Raw genomic sequence first — 15,686 nt, 5'->3', positions numbered from 1 at the left:
CTCTCGCCAGTGGCTCTTCTTTTGGTTCTCAAGGGTGCCTAGCATACTCAACAGGGTCCTGTTGAAGCGTTCAACAGGGTTCCCTCTTGGATGGTAAGGAGTAGTCCGTATCTTCCGGATGCCTGCCAGGTCACACAGTTCCTTGATAGTACTAGATTCGAAGTCTGGACCTTGATCGCTGTGGAGCCTTTCTGGGATGCCATAGTGGACAATGAATTGATCCCACAGGTATTTGGCAACAGTCCGGGCCTTTTGGTTTGGGGTGGGAATGGCTACTGCATACTTTGTAAAGTGATCCGTAATTACTAGGATGTCTTTGGTGCCACTAGAGTCTGGCTCCAATGTGAGAAAGTCCATGCACACCAGCTCAAGAGGTCGTGAGGCTGTGATGTTTACAAGAGGAGCAGCTTTCTCTGGTGGGACTTTACGCCTTATGCAGCGGTCGCAGGTCTTGATCTTTGTTTCCACCTCAGATGACATTTTTGGCCAATAGAAGCGCTTTCGGATAAGGTCAAGTGTCCGATCAATGCCCATGTGGCCCATGTCATCATGCAGGCTCTTAAGGACTATGGGTCTAAGTTCTTCTGGCAGCACAAGCTGGTAGTGAGTCTGTGCACCCTCTTGGCGCTTACGGAACAAGACGCCATCCAAGATCTCCAACTTTTTCCACTCTCTTAACAGGAGGGGGAGCTCAGGGAGTTCTGTCCTGAGAGATGGTGGAGGTCTCTCTCCCGTCTCCAGCTGGTTGACCACTTCACGGATGCAGGAGTCTCTCCTCTGCTTCTCTTGAATATCAGCTGAAGTAAACATCGGAATGATGTTTAGACCATCAAGTTGGCACTCCTCTTTAAAACTCTCTGGAACAGCATTTGGATGGTGAGCAAGTGACATAACCAAGGTAGTGCCAGGTGATGTGTCCTCATCACGAATGAAGTGCTTTTCACAGATGGCCTTGATGGTACTTTCATCCATTTTTGTATGGTCAGATCCCATCAGATGTCTTTTTGCAAACTGCTGTATCCTCTCAAACTCTTTCTGTGATGATGTGTCATCAGGTAGCCTACTGTGTGGACGTCTGGACAGCCCATCTGCATCTTGATTTTGCTTTCCAGCCCTGTACTGAAGCTGGAAATCAAAGGTTGACAGGTCAGCTAGCCATCTGTAGCTTGTGGCATCAAGCTTGGCAGAGGTAAGTATGTATGTCAATGGGTTGCTATCAGTGACAACGAGAAATGGGCTTCCATAGAGGTAGTCTTGGAACTTTTCTGTTACTGCCCACTTAAGGGCAAGAAATTCCAACTTATGGGCAGGGTACCTGGATTCACATCTTGACAGACCACGGCTTGCATAAGCAATAACTCGCTTTTGCCCTTGTTGCTCCTGGTAAAGTGCTGCACCAAGACCTGATGTGCTAGCATCTGTATGCAAGATGTAGGGCAACTTGGGGTCAGCAAACCCAAGGACAGGGGCAGTAGTCAGCTTCTCGATCAGAGTGTCAAAAGCTGCCTGACAAACAGGTGTCCATCTGTCACCGAAGAGATCTTTTGGATTGTGGTAACTTTCAGTGTTTACTGCAGTCTTACAGCTTTTCCTCAGTGGAGGATATCCAGCAGTGAGGGCATTGAGTGGCTTCACAATCTTTGAGTAATCCTTAATGAACCTACGGTAGTAACCGCAGAATCCTAAAAATGCTCTGAGCTCTTTCAGTTTTGTTGGTCTTGGCCAGGTTTTTAATGCTGTTATTTTCTCTGGGTCTGTTTCAATTCCCTTCTCAGACACGATGTGTCCTAGGTACTTCACAGAAGTCTGAAAGAACTTGCACTTCTCAGGTGATAGTTTCAGGCCATACTCTCCTAATTGGTGGAGCACTCTCATCAGTCTTTCCTCGTGCTCTTCTAGTGTTGAGGAGAAGACGATCAAGTCATCCAGGAAGACGAGGGCCTGCTTCATATTCAGCTCCCCTATACAACGTTCCATGAGCCTCTGGAATGTGCTAGGGGCATTTGTTATCCCCTGAGGCATTCTGTTGAACTCATAAAAACCAAGAGGACAGACGAATGCAGTTTTCTGCTTGTCCTCTTCCTCCATTTCTATCTGGTAGAACCCAGATTTGAGATCAAGCACTGAGAACCACTTTGATCCAGTCAAGGCTGAGAAGGACTCCTCCAGATTGGGTAGAGCATATGAGTCCTTGATTGTCTGCAGGTTCAGCTTTCTATAATCCACACAGAGCCTGACATCACCATTCTTCTTCTTGACAACCACAATCGGTGAGGAAAAGGGTGATTCAGATTCACGGATGACTTCTGCATGAAGGAGCTGCTGGATGTGGTTACGCACAGCTTCAATGTCATGAGGATGTATAGGCCTCGCTCTGTGCTTGAACGGTGTCTTTTCACTGAGCTTTATGTGATGCTTGATCTTGTCAGTGCGGCCAAAGTCGAGGTCGTGTTGTGCAAACACCTCAGGCATGGAGTTCAATCTTCCTGTTATTCTGTCTTTCCACTCACTGGATATTGGAGAGTTACTGAAGTCAAATTCAATCCTTGTCTTAGAGGTTAGGTCTGTTGAAGGGTCAGAGACATGGGAGTTGAGAGACTGAACAATCTCAATGGTATGGATCTCTGCTATCACAGCTTTCGGGGGCAAGGTAATGTCATGGCCTGACTCATTCTTCAGAATAACTGGAAGGCAGTGGGGCAGCTTAGGCTGTAGGCATGCTAGCCCATCCGTTACTAGTATGCCACCAGGTAATGACACTGATGTTGGCGATGCTACCATCACCCACTGACAGTTGTTGCTTGTTTTGCAGCTCACTGTTCCTTCGAAGACTCTTGTCTGACCGGCAGCAATGGTCTCAGTGTCTCTGCTGTGTAGTCTCACTTTTCCCATGCTTGACTCACAAGTGTGTCTTTGCCTGGCTCTGAGGGTTTTTAAGACTACTCTGTAGCCATATGGCAGTGACTTAAAGTTCTGTGGAGTGACATCACCATACTGCCCATACAGAACATCCAAAGCGTTGGTGCCTATTAACACTGATGACAGAGTTGAGTGCATGTCAGGCACAATCAGTGCTAGTGTAGGTATGTCAATGTCCACACCAAAGATGTTTTTAGGGAAGATGATAATAACCTCAATGTAGCCAATGTAGGGGACTTCCTGACCATTTGCTCCCTCCACTTCAAGCAGGTCACTTAAAGAGTGGATAGGAAGATGAGACAGATTTTCTTCATAGAAGGAGTTTGGGATTGTCGTGACTTGGGAGCCTGTGTCTAATAAGCAGCTGCATTCTCTACCACATATGGTCACCTGTGCAGTGCACCGTGCTCCAACCAATCCTTTAGGCAGGGTTGCTGACTGCTTCTTAGTGTTGGAGGTTGAGCACATATGGCTGACACGTCGTTTTGGTTTGGGACACTTTGTCTGTCTCCCAGCTCCTGTTTGCCCCTCTGCATGAACTGGCTCTAAAAATGTTCAGGCTCTGAAGTGCTGTTCATGACATCCCAGGCTTGCTGTTTCTCTTTCAGCAACTTTCCTTTTGATGCTACTAGTGAAGGGTTCGGTTCGCCATCACACTGTGGCTTGATGTGTCCGTCCTCCCCACACCTGAAGCAATACCAAGGTTTGGGTCTTTTGCTGGCAGTGGTCTTCTCAGCTTGGCTGGGAGGTGTGGGAGTCTGAGACTTTGGAGGAGCTGGTTTAGCTTGGTTCTTCCTGTGACCTTTCTGCGTGACACGTGCTAGCTGAGATTGTAAATCAGCAATTTGTCTTTTCAGATCTTGAATCTCTGATGTAGGAGAAGGAGACTGGAATGCACTGCATTCTTCTTTGTACTGCTCACAAATGCCTTGGTAATGGGATGACACCTTGGGTTTTGAGGCACTGAGGTGGTGCTTCATGCGAGATGCCTTAGATGCTCGCCTGTCTTCTGCAGTACGGAGCAACAGGAGTAGCTCAGCAAAAGAAGGTGGGTTTTGCTTCTTCTGCTCTAGTTGCAGTTCAGAAATCAAGGTGTTGTCCCAGCAACCTCTGATAAACTGCCTCAGAAGCTGTCTGCCAAGCTCACTTGCCGTGACACCTCCCCTCCTGAAGGTGGTATTCAACATGACTTGCAGCCGCTGGAGGTAAGCTGAGGGTTTTTCTCCGCTGTCTTGCATTGTATTGAGGTACTTTGCGAACAGGTCATCCCCATCTTCAACAGTGCTAAATGCAGAGTCCAGAATCTCCAGATACACACTTGGAGGTGTTTCAGGTGTCAGGTGCTTCACTATGTCAATAGCAGGTGACAAGAGGCTTTCAAGGAGCTTCCGTGATTTGTGTAGGTCTGACTGCCTAGTGTCTTCCAGAAGAAGTCCAACATTAGAGCGCCAGGTCTCATAATCCACCTCATTGCTGGGTCGAGGTTCACGCCCAGAGAAGGGTCTGAGTCTTAGGGCTGTGTTCACATGCATAGTAGAGTCTTCATTTCGTACTATGTGTTCAACAATTACTTTCTGTATTTCTGGTGGATTAATATCACTGACTTTCAGAGCTAATGATGTCTCTTTAGGTGGTGCTGGTGTCCAGTTGCACTCTGACTGGACATGCTGCTCTGGAACTGTGTTTTTAGGGCCAACCTGTACAGCTCTTTGTGGAACATGTTGCTCAGGTGAGTTCGATTCTGCGTCTTCGCTTTGTGTTTCTGAGTTCTCAAAGTCAACAGCTTCACTGATGACGGACAGTTCTTCCCTGAGGAGAGTTGCAAGGTCCTTGCCAGTCTGCTTTGCAATCTCCTTCAACTCAGAGAGGTAAGTCTGTGTAGCTGTTTTACTAGACGCTGGCATGTAGACACTAGATAAAGCTCTAATGTAGTAACTGTTGTCAGCTGGGGAGTCAGTGTCAAGTGTATAGGGCAATAGGGGTAGAAGTGCCTGTACAGCTGCAGCATGTCTATATTCTATAATGACTTGCTTGTCTGATTGTGCTGACTCTATTGGAATTTTTCTTTCAATGGAGCCATATTTTTTAAGAAAGTCATAAAGCTCTTCATCTGTTTCTGTATCAGTTAGACCACTAACAATGACTGCGTTAGAGATTTTTACATTGTTTGTATGAACTGCTTCCATGTTTCCTTATTTTAATCTGTTCTCTAATTCTAGTTTTGGTTAAGTTAGACCACTCCTGGCTGGCTCGCCAAATTTATGTAACACTTGTGTCGCTGAAAACAAGTGATGGACCAGTTCTAGGTTCGTGGAGTGGTGTAATTAATAATATTAGGAACAGAGACTTGAAGATTTGTATATAAGCCGGCAGTTTACTTAACAACAATAAATATTTAACAGGTTAATAAACAGATGAATAGATAATGAAATAAAATATCAATAAATAGAATAATAAAAGTATCAATAAATAGATCAATAAAATATGTACTAAAATATCAATAAAATATCAATGAATATTTACAGTGCAAAATGAGCAATAAACAGTATAAAATAACCCGTTTGGTCCTTCTTATTTAAATAGAGTTTAAAAAGATTTAAATACTGGTTTGCTCTAGTTCTTTCTGTTTCTCTTAGACCGGTCTTTTATATTCTGTATAGCTAATTTAGAACAATTGCTTTAACTAATTTTCAGCTATTTATCTTTGTTTGTTCTGTTTTTCTTGGAGTTAACTCTTTTCTTTAGGGAACAGGTAAGTATTTAGGTTAGTTTTAGTGTGATCTTTTCACAAAAGGTAAGTATTCAGGTACCCTTTAGCAGGAAAACACATAGAAAAAATAAAATACCTTAACCATGTCGCATATACATTTACCTATTCACACCTCAATAATTCCTAAATAATTGTGTTGCAACACAATAATTTCAATTTGGGGATCCCCTTCTAATTTGATCTGTTAAATATCACAGTTCAGTTCAGTTTGTCTTGGTCAAACCGTAACAGTGGTCCGTTTGCGGTGTTTCAGTCCTTGCAGGTTATCCTTCCTTGGGTAGGCTCGCCATCATGCTCACGTGACGTCTTTCAGTTGGTGTGCGCTGTCTCGCGGCTAACTGAAAGTTCCAATGAGTCTGGTCTGTCTCTGAGCTGTCCTCAACTCTCCCGGGGATAGGAAAAAAAACCTGGCCTGCACAACAGGCCACAAATACATAAAATAAATAAATGAACCCTCTAATCATTTTACACACGCGTTTCAGACTAATTTAGAGGAGAAACACCTCCTTTCTCGCTACTAACTGTTACTATGGCAACGCCAAATCAACTGTAACTTTAGACGCAAAATAATCGATCAATTATCAAGAAACAGGGAACAACATTACATAAATTTCCTTCTTTAACATAAAACAGTGTGGATACATTGAGTAATTTAGTTTGATAGGTCTTTGTGACAGTTTTACATCGCTAGCTTGTTACATTGCAATGCGTCCATTCAATTCAATTGAGTTTAAAAACCAAAACCGTCATCAAGCACTCGCATCAAAATCACTGTTTTGATGTTGGAGGGTTGCCTAAATATGTTAAATAAATGTACAAGATGTTGGATAAACTTAATTTGAAGGAGGTCTTTAGATTTTGCGTATATCAGTTGGTCAGCGTCTGTTTCTATCCGTGTCTTCAGGAGCTCGCACACAGCGCCTGGGACAGCGTCTTAAAGGGACAGTAACATTAAATTTCAACTCACATGAAAGCTGAGAGAAAATAAACGGGAGCTTTAGAGTATGTTAACAGGGTTATTTATTAAATAGTCATTGCTATGCTTTCACCGCTATTTATTAACTGTATATATATATTTGTACTTGCCATATATATATATATATTATTCATGCTATTTAATTGATTTTAATTATTTATTACCCTATTTGGACCATGGGTTACATATAGTTCCACTTATATGCAAACATATGAATATTAGATTGGTGGATGACCTGTCTCTTTAATGCCCCTTTCATACAATACAGCAGGCATACTACTGGTTGGTTGACCAGCGTTCATTTATCCCTGTCTGTATCGAACACAGCTCCCATCTTTGCAGAAACAAGAGGAACCACAGGTGCTACTGAAGCCAAATGTATCAGCTGCAGAACGGTGTTCAGAGCAAACATTTTTAGAAATAAAACCTTTGAACGTGTTGTCCCTTTAATATGACTTCTTTCTTTCCTTTTTGTAAACCTCTAGAGAAGCAGCTACCATCCAGTGTAAGCCTCGATATGTGCTCTCATCATTGTTCCTGATACTTCAACGTATGTGACCTGCCTTTGTCTTGCTATAGATATGTGTTAATGTGCAAAATAACACCAATAGATGTAACAAATGAAGAAATAAATGCCCTCTGTTACATTTCATATAAAACTTACCTATGGAATGATCAAAAGAAACTGTAATGTTAAAAAAAACAATAAGTTAGATGAGTTAAGTGGTTTCAGATCAAATAGAAAATGCATGTTAACCTGCGGTGCTGCTAACAGCGAGCTCTGTTATAGACAGAGTGGAGTCATGGGACTGTCTCCGTCCTGCAGACGTCTGTGCTAGCAGCTTCATCGGCTGCAACTACTGGCTTCAAGGCTGAAACTTCATTCTTCTTCTAACTTCCCACTTTACCACGTTTTGTTCTGTCTTCACAAGTATGTGACGGTGAAATAAAATATCAGCGGCTCTCTGGAGGTCTCAGCGTGTTAGTGAAAGCTGAAGGCGCTAAGAGGAATGTCTTAAATGAGAGTTAACTACCACACTGATCCCAGAACAGACTATGTACAAATGAATCCTCTGCTAGTCTCTTCCTCCTTCTCGTCTTCTAGAAACCCTGCTTTTTTTTTCATTTTATTTTTTTTTAGCAAAAGGACAGACAGAATCTATCCTCACATCTTCACTGTGGAGATGTGAATCTATTATACTTTTGATGTTGACACAAATGCATGAGTGTTTACTCACGGACTGACTGACACTGGCACTACCAGGGGTTGGAGTTGGTGTATGTACACAGACTGAGGAGGATCTAAATGTCACATGGGCGACAGCGGGAATACTTCTGGCCTCGCTGACAAATTTGGCTCACATTTGGAGATTTTGTTTAGGAGACAGGTTGGGGAGCTCGAGTCTGCTTTAGCCTGATGCTAATTTCATAAAGAGAAGAAAAAACCTTCATTAGCAGCTATAGTTCATGTAGCACAGCATAAACTAATATAACACTTGGAGATATTTGTAGATATTTCTTCATGATCTGATTTGTTTTTGTGTGAAAACCTGCTTTTTCTCCTGAGGACTGTTGCAGTTCTCATGCAAGCATATTATGTTAAATAAAAATAAACCCTAAAATAAACCTCTTTTTGGGAGACGTAACACTGATAGACATTTTTTCTTTTTTACAGATGATTGGCAAACTGAAAATGAGTGGCCAGAAAGAACAGTTTCTGAAGAGTCGTGCACACACAAGTAGACTACTACAACATGCTACTAGTTAGGGAGCTCAGAAATGACAACGAAGCGGAAGAAAAATTAGACTCAAACATTGTCATAAAAACAAAATACACGAAAAGCGGAGGAGGGGGTGGAGGTGGGGGAGAGAAAGAGAGAGGGTCAAAGCTGAGGGGAGGGGAGAGGCAAAGTTCTCTGGAACTGAAACTTTTAGTCGCATGAAAGGAGACTTAAGCCACAAGTCTACTTACAAGAGAAAACCGTCAAGAATCACAATGATTAATAAGTGTTAACACTTGGTATGTTCAAAGGCTTTTCAAAAAGAAGGGAAGCCGTGGTTTCCTGGGTTCCGATCGACTCACTCAGTTCTTCATCAGGCCGCTGCGCCTCCTCGCCAGCTTAGATCTGTGGGGGCAAGACACTGCAGTGAGTTAAGTGAAGTGAGCAGACCTAGTAAGTGTGGGTGTGAAAGAAGAGAGTGTGTGTGTGTGTGTGTGTGTGTGTGTGTGTGTGTGTGTGTGTGTGTGTGTGTGTGTGTGTGAGTGCACCTTATCGTTCCTGCTAGCAGTGGATTAAACGCGTACAGCCAGTCGTTCATGTCTTTCTCGTTGTTGGCCTGCAGGAGGATTCCTCGATGCTTGGTGCACACAGCAAATGTGTTGGGAGTCTGAAAGACATCAAGCATCTGTCAAACCATATATCTGTGGGTGTTTCACACAAGCTTTTAAAGGTTCTAAACGCAAAAATGAGAAAAGCATTGTTTTTAATATCAAAATATGAACTGCAGTCACAAAGCTGCTGTGTGTGCTCCATGTGTATGAGCATTCACTAGGTTCTTGTAGTTTCCCTTCATGGCTGTGTTGCTTTGTGCCCCAAAAGCACTGATTACCAGAGACTAAGTATTATTCTTATATATGAACCTTTAAGTTGCTGAAGAACTCAAAACTTTGTTGTGTTTTTGGCAGATTTGTGTGATACACAGAAGTTTCCTTCTGGCAACCTGAAAGCCTACCTTTAGCATGGCCTGCTGGTCTTCGCTGTATTCTACTTGTGCTGTGGAGAGGTTGAGGACACCTCGCTCCACTGGATCCTTGTCACTGTTGTAGATGAAGACGTAGGGCCGGCGAACAACCACAAAGTGTTTCACCCACGAGTTGGAGCGTGGCTCCATGAAGCTTAGGAAACCCTTCTTGGACACAACAGATCTGAACAGAAGCAGAGAAGGATTTATTTTTCCATGTTTTGCAGTTTAAATCCATTTCTATTTTTTCTGTTTGATTTGGACTTCGGGCTGGGAGATACATCTTATATTGATGTTTTTCATTACACACAAAAGCTAAACTAAACATCAAGAGCTAACATGGCTTTACTCACCCTGGCCTCATTTCTTCAATATCAGGCACCAAGTTGAGGAACTCGTTCTTTCCAGCCCGGGCAAGGTAGGACGTCTCCAGAGTGGGAACCATTGGAAAGTTTTCATAGTCTGAGCAGGAGGGACTGGAGGCACGGGAGCTGTTCTCTGGTGTCCTTTGAGACAAAGTCTAACATGTCAGCATCATGGCAACAAGATGGAAATTCAATACACTGGCAGATTTTCAGAAAAAGGTTTTACTTCTGGTCCATGGAGCCACAGCGAGAATCAGATAGAGAGGGGCAGGTGGAGGATGGGGTGAGAGTTGCGCTGCTGAAGCTGGTCACTGATGGATCACGCCCCATAGGTGAGATGTCTGACAGCTGGTGGGTAAAACAGCAAAACACAGATGTGAAATACACAGACTTCCTCATGAAACATTATACTGAAATTAGGATTAATTAAATTAAATCTATTTAAAATGTAACAGAGCTGCATCCTTTCTCACCTTGCAGTCACTGATACTGTTGACCACCTGGTTGTATTCGCTGTTGTAGGTGTGCGTCAGGAGGCGCAGGCACTACAACACAAACATGAGGCTGATTAGTTCACAGCAGAGAAGGAGAGGCAGCTGTTACCACTCACAAAGCAGCCTTTCTTCTCACCTTAGTGGCCAGCTCCTTCTCCCGATCCACCAGACTCTCGATGTCAGCGGAGTCATAGCCGCTGCTCTCACTGGGGGTAATGGCGCTTTCAAAGGTGGTGCTGGAGATCTGTGAGGAGATAGAGGTGGAGGTGGACAGAGTGCCTGAGCTCATGCTAGGCGATAGTGACTCGCTCAGGGACTTGGTGGTGGGAGCTGTTCCCATCAGTGGCGCCTCTCCCAGCTTCTCCCTCAGCAGGAGAAGGTGACGAGTCTTCTCCACCTGTCAAAACACACAAGAGGAGTTAGGAGGGGTGTCAGCCTACTCTAAGAGAATTAAACAGTTTATGATTTTAAGGTTCTACCTCATGCAGCTGCTCCATTTTGTCTAGCTCCCACTGGTGCTCCAGGATGAGGCTGTCACCTCTGGGCCTCCACCCAGCCAGGTTCTCCTCTCCGCGTACATAAGCCACTGATGTGTCCAGGACCTTCCTCCTCCTCCGCTGCATCCCTACTCAGGACAAAAATCCATCATTAGGTTGACATGGTCATGATAAAGCTGCTAACTGTTCTTTTAACATTTTTAAAAATGATTTAAGTTAGCTCACCTGGGCTTCCAGTGTCAGACATCTTGCACAAGCTCAGCTCATAGATGCCAGTGACTCGGTTGCTGTAATGAAGCAGTGGTTTTTGTTTAGGGAACTGGGTAACATGGCAGTAATTTAATCCAAGTATCTGTGATTGTGTAACAATATGTTATTTTGGAGCCTCACCAGTCAGGAGTTTTGGAGTATCCACTTCCAAAGAGGTTCCTGAGAGAACGAGGAGGGAAGATCTTGGCGTCTCGGGAGTAGAAGACCATACAGATGTCTTTGGTAATAATGGCTGGCTGGATGCAGTGGTCCAACTTTGAAAAGGGGATGTGGGAAGTCATGTTAGCTTTGCTGACAACCAAAGAGCCAAACTACACCTCAGTAGAGCAGTGACTGACCTCCAGATATGCAGACAGGGTCATGTAGATCTTCTCTCCATAAGGAGTGACTCGGTTAAGCAGGAGGGAGTTGTGCAGGGAGCTGTCCCACACCGCCTCAAAGCGATAGAAAGTCCTGAAAAAAACATGGACACAGACCTTATTAACCAGTATTATCTTGTGCTTTAAACATGAGTGAATCCAGCTGAGTGTCATTTTGTGACCTTGTGAACAGGGAGTGTTATTCTATTAATGTTGACACGAGCACAAGCACAACAGATAAGGCAGTGATTCTCTCTAGTCATAAAACAATGTGAGGAAACACACTGAGGTGAGACCTTGACCACAGACACAACAGGGTCCACACAGTGTCAGGTGTCAGCTGGCAGCAGCCAGGAAAGTGATAACAGTATGTCATAATTAAACTCAGATACAAATAACCTTGGTGTCCTACTTCATCGTATAAACACTATCAGGGACATTTATTCTGGAGGCCTTGAGAGAGATTAGACTGTTCCTCTTTTCTGGCAGCAGGGGGCATTCTTCCCTGTGCCTTTCTGTCCCGCACTGTCCCGAATCTTAGGCAGCAGATGTGTACCATCAGAGTCCCTGTATTTAAGGATGTTGGCTGTGATCTCAATCAGGAAGGAGTCCAGCTCCGTTTTGTTCCAGCTGTCGAAAGCCTATGGGATCAAATACAGTCAGCCACGTTTTGTTTAATATTTACATGGAGAAACAGAGAAAAGGTTCACCTGTGCCATCTCATCGTGGTCCATGCCCAGAACGTCCTTCATCAGGTGATAGGCCTCGCAGATCAGCTGCATGTCTCCATACTCAATGCCGTTATGGACCATTTTCACAAAATGGCCGGCACCCTCATCTCCAACCTGCACAGCATGTGTGAGATCATGACCTGACATAACGTGTGCTGTTAAAAACATACATTACACATTAACTGTGCACTCACCCAGTCACAGCAAGGTTCTCCTGTTCCAACCTTGGCAGCAATACTCTGAAAGATGTCTTTAATGTGTGGCCTTAAAAATAAACAGCAAATCAATTAACTTGGTCACTAATGCAGAGGAAACCTCACCTTTAGGAGCAGTAACAGTCTGTGTCACTCACCAGGCCTCTTTGTGTCCACCTGGCATCAGTGAAGGTCCATAACGTGCACCTTCCTCTCCCCCACTTACTCCACTGCCAACAAACAGCAGGCCCTTCTCCTGCAGGCTCTTACACCGCCGCTGTATGACAGCAACACACAACCACTATGAAGATGTGCTCAGTTTTGAATAAAGAGTTGTGGTGAAAGTTTATCGTTGACTTACTGTTGTGTCTCTGTATTCAGAGTTGCCGCCATCAATGATGATGTCACCAGGCTCAAGAAGAGGAACCTGATAAAGATCAAGTGCAGCCAGTAAATCTAACCAGGCCCGGATGAGTAACACCAAACTGTCTTTTAACACAGATCAGCATAAACAAACTACAGACCAGTTTATCGATGAAGTCATCCACAGCCTGTCCCGCCTTGACCAGCAGGATGATCCGCCTGGGCTTCTTCAGCTTGGACACCATGTCCTCCAGGGACTCGGCTCCGATCACCTTGGAGCCTTTCGCCTCATTCTGCAGGAAGTCATGCACCTTGGATACAGTTCGATTGTAGGCGCACACCTGTTGGAGAGAGTTTGTGATTACAGTCATCATAAGCTGAAACCAGTTGTAATAGGAGTGCTGGGAGTGATAGCTTACCACAAAGCCGTGGTCATTCATGTTCATGATGAGGTTCTGGCCCATGACAGCCAAACCAATCAGTGCAATGTCTGCTCTGTGGAAAAAATAATCACATTAACTAATGATGGCTAAAGGCCATTTGGAGTCAGACACTCTTGTAAAACAAGAAGGACTGATGTATCTTCTTCTTCCTGCATCCAAACGTTTTCTGCATTCGTATTATGACTTTATGAAAAGCTGGGACGTCCACAACCAATACCAGGTCGGACTTTTAGTTCAGTTTTCAAATTAAATAACATGTCACATATTTTAATAATCACTACTCGGCGTTCCAACAAGACATCAGTACCGTTTACACTAACTGATAAAGAAGATTAATTTCAGTAAAAGTTCGCAGTTCCAGCTACGAGTACACTTCGCGGACTTTTTATACAAATAAAAACAAATGATTAGACTTACTTTGCCATTGTGATGTGAGGGTAAAGTAACTGTTCGTCTCCAAATGACAGCAGCGCTCATACACGCCAAGCTCCTCTGCAGATTTCCTCCTCGCTCGATTTTCACTTCCTTGTTCTCGTCTAAACTTAATGGAGAGGCTTACGTAAGATCACGTAGGTTGTCCGCCAATCAGAGACCGTGCACATAACAAACGATGCCCGGCGCGTTTTGTGATTGGTCTAGAATACTGAGCAGAGATCTCGGTTATACTATTGGATTGTTGGGCTGTCACTCATGTACGTCAGCGCACACCCACACCTGTGTCAAACCGGTTCACGTTCAGGGTCACAGACTGTTTGAGCTGGATGCTACTAACTGGGCTGCCTGAATACAAAGGAAGAGTGAATAAAGTCTAATCTGCTGTTGTTAGTAAATCTGTTTATTTTGGAGAAGAAGATAGGAACATTAAAAAATGACTATTTTGACTGAAAATGTAACCACAGGATTAAAAAATTATTACAATAAATAAAATAGTGTCTGATACATTTTCAATCGGTTAATTTGAATGGATTAGTTATGTAACAAAAACGTGTCTCAACAAGAAGCTTGTCACTCAGGTTTTTAACATCTTTCTTTGCCAACCACAGAGAACTCTGACAATAAAAGACAGGAGTGGATGTGATATACAGGAGGAGATTGTGCCTGATGATTATATATGTTTTTTTTTAAATGGCACCACCTAAATATTGAGAGGCGATTCATTGTGTGGGTACTGTGTAATTTTTTATTTTTATTTTTTTTATTCATGTGTGTGACAAACAGGTGATTGTGGGTTGTGTGTATCTATAAGACCATTACAAAGAGAGCAGTGAGTATGGAATGTAACATTTATCAACTATTATTGACGTTTTAATTCCTCCTATTTGTACCATTTGTCTTCATTTTTCCTTCTGATTAATTTTGTGTGATTAATATTTTTTGTGACACGAACAGAATAAATGTGGTGACACAAAGTACATTACAGACTACCAGAACCCAGGGGAGAGACCAGCAGAACCAGCACCAGCACTTTGACTCATGTCTTCATGTTCTCAGAGGAGCCCACCAATAACTTACCAAATCAATCTGTACGCACAACTTCAAAGAGAGACAGTCTTGTGCATATGGCACAACTGCTGAGTCCTTTACACTCCCTGACATGGACACAGGACCAATTAGAGTAACAGCAAATGACACCGTGTACTATCTACCTCAAACAGGTGAGCTCTACACATCGACTTCATTTTAAAACATTATAATTAAAGTTAAAAATCTCATCAATAAGATATTTTGTAAACAATATCAGCATTTGTTAATGTGTTCACTTTAACCATGACAGGAAACTATCCCATCCATTAAATATGTTACAGGTAGAGGTGCAGTCAAGAGCCTCCGATGACTGACCTTAAATGCTAGCAGTGGTAATGTACAAAGTGCGTTCATGTTGAAATTATACTAAATTTATAGAGTTATTTATATAGTTAGTGTCAAAGATTATTTTTAGTTTCAAAATATTTATTGTTTACAACTTCTGTTGGTGTCAGATATGATGAACAGTGTTTGGAGCGGCCCCCAGCAGGCTCTAGAATCACCCCAGGTTACAAGACTATGATAATCGTCCTTCCTCATATGAACCAGTTATTTGGCATCATTTCCTCTCCTTCTTGTCATGTGGGGTGAGTCCTTTTAGTTCAAAGAGAGGGTTTCACTGCATTATGACTACTTTTCACTGGTGATACTTTTGCACATTGATTAATTCGCAGTAAAAATCAATAACACAGTCAGAGGGCCTGACTTTGCCAGCATCTTGTCTTGTGTTTGGACAAACCAGAAACCACTTGTCCATCTCTTGGAGAAAACTGGCACAACTGTTATGTCATCTTAATTATGAATACTGCTAATACATTAAGGTTATCATTAAAAAAAGGTCAACTTTTTTTTGACCAACCATTGATACAGATCCAGGAATAATTGGATGTGGTTGTTTATTTATTTATTTGTAATTATTCTGGCTGAGTTGCTTATTCTAATCGGAATATCTGTGTTTTTCTCTTTTTTTTCATGTGACAGTGAGGACAGGAAGTTTTGTTTGTATGGGGGGGGGGGGGGGGGGGGGTTGTTAATTGTG

At 43.1% G+C, this 15,686-nt stretch overlaps 2 protein-coding genes across 2 annotated transcripts in view; both read right to left on the bottom strand.

Annotated features, from left to right (window-relative positions):
• pgd (phosphogluconate dehydrogenase) overlaps positions 1–13,681 on the bottom strand; it is a 31,455-nt gene extending 17,774 nt beyond the window's left edge. The window contains exons 1-8 of the mRNA XM_028409053.1: positions 13,541–13,681; positions 13,100–13,175; positions 12,842–13,021; positions 12,679–12,744; positions 12,476–12,594; positions 12,318–12,387; positions 12,103–12,237; positions 11,904–12,033 (exon numbers count right to left, since the gene is read on the bottom strand). Coding sequence (XP_028264854.1) covers positions 11,904–12,033; positions 12,103–12,237; positions 12,318–12,387; positions 12,476–12,594; positions 12,679–12,744; positions 12,842–13,021; positions 13,100–13,175; positions 13,541–13,548 — 784 coding nt within the window. The 5' untranslated portion in view covers positions 13,549–13,681. The remainder of the gene's footprint in view (positions 1–11,903; positions 12,034–12,102; positions 12,238–12,317; positions 12,388–12,475; positions 12,595–12,678; positions 12,745–12,841; positions 13,022–13,099; positions 13,176–13,540) is intronic.
• Positions 7,367–11,879, bottom strand: LOC114438026 (kinesin-like protein KIF1B). Its single transcript, XM_028409051.1, has 11 exons — positions 11,372–11,879; positions 11,154–11,287; positions 10,989–11,050; positions 10,746–10,891; positions 10,403–10,663; positions 10,246–10,317; positions 9,999–10,120; positions 9,761–9,913; positions 9,399–9,591; positions 8,935–9,053; positions 7,367–8,791 (listed from the first exon to the last, which is right to left on the bottom strand). The coding sequence occupies exons 1-11, from the start codon at positions 11,564–11,566 to the stop codon at positions 8,749–8,751; spliced, it is 1,500 nt and encodes a 499-aa protein (XP_028264852.1). The 5' UTR covers positions 11,567–11,879; the 3' UTR covers positions 7,367–8,748.
• Positions 13,682–15,686: the final 2,005 nt, after the last annotated feature.

This window comes from Parambassis ranga, chromosome 7, assembly GCF_900634625.1.
Source record: "Parambassis ranga chromosome 7, fParRan2.1, whole genome shotgun sequence".
NCBI lineage: Eukaryota > Metazoa > Chordata > Actinopteri > Ambassidae > Parambassis > Parambassis ranga.
Note: the sequence above shows the minus strand (reverse complement) of the source record. Positions and strands in the feature narration are given on the sequence as shown.

Coding starts and splice junctions, on each gene's coding strand:
- LOC114438026 (XM_028409051.1), bottom strand. CDS start 11,566: ATGACACTCAGCTGGATTCACTCATGTTTAAAGCACAAGATAATACTG. Junction 10,664..10,745: donor AAATGGAGCAGCTGCATGAG/GTAGAACCTTAA, acceptor GTGTTTTGACAG/GTGGAGAAGACTCGTCACCT. Junction 10,318..10,402: donor AGAAGGAGCTGGCCACTAAG/GTGAGAAGAAAG, acceptor TTTGTGTTGTAG/TGCCTGCGCCTCCTGACGCA.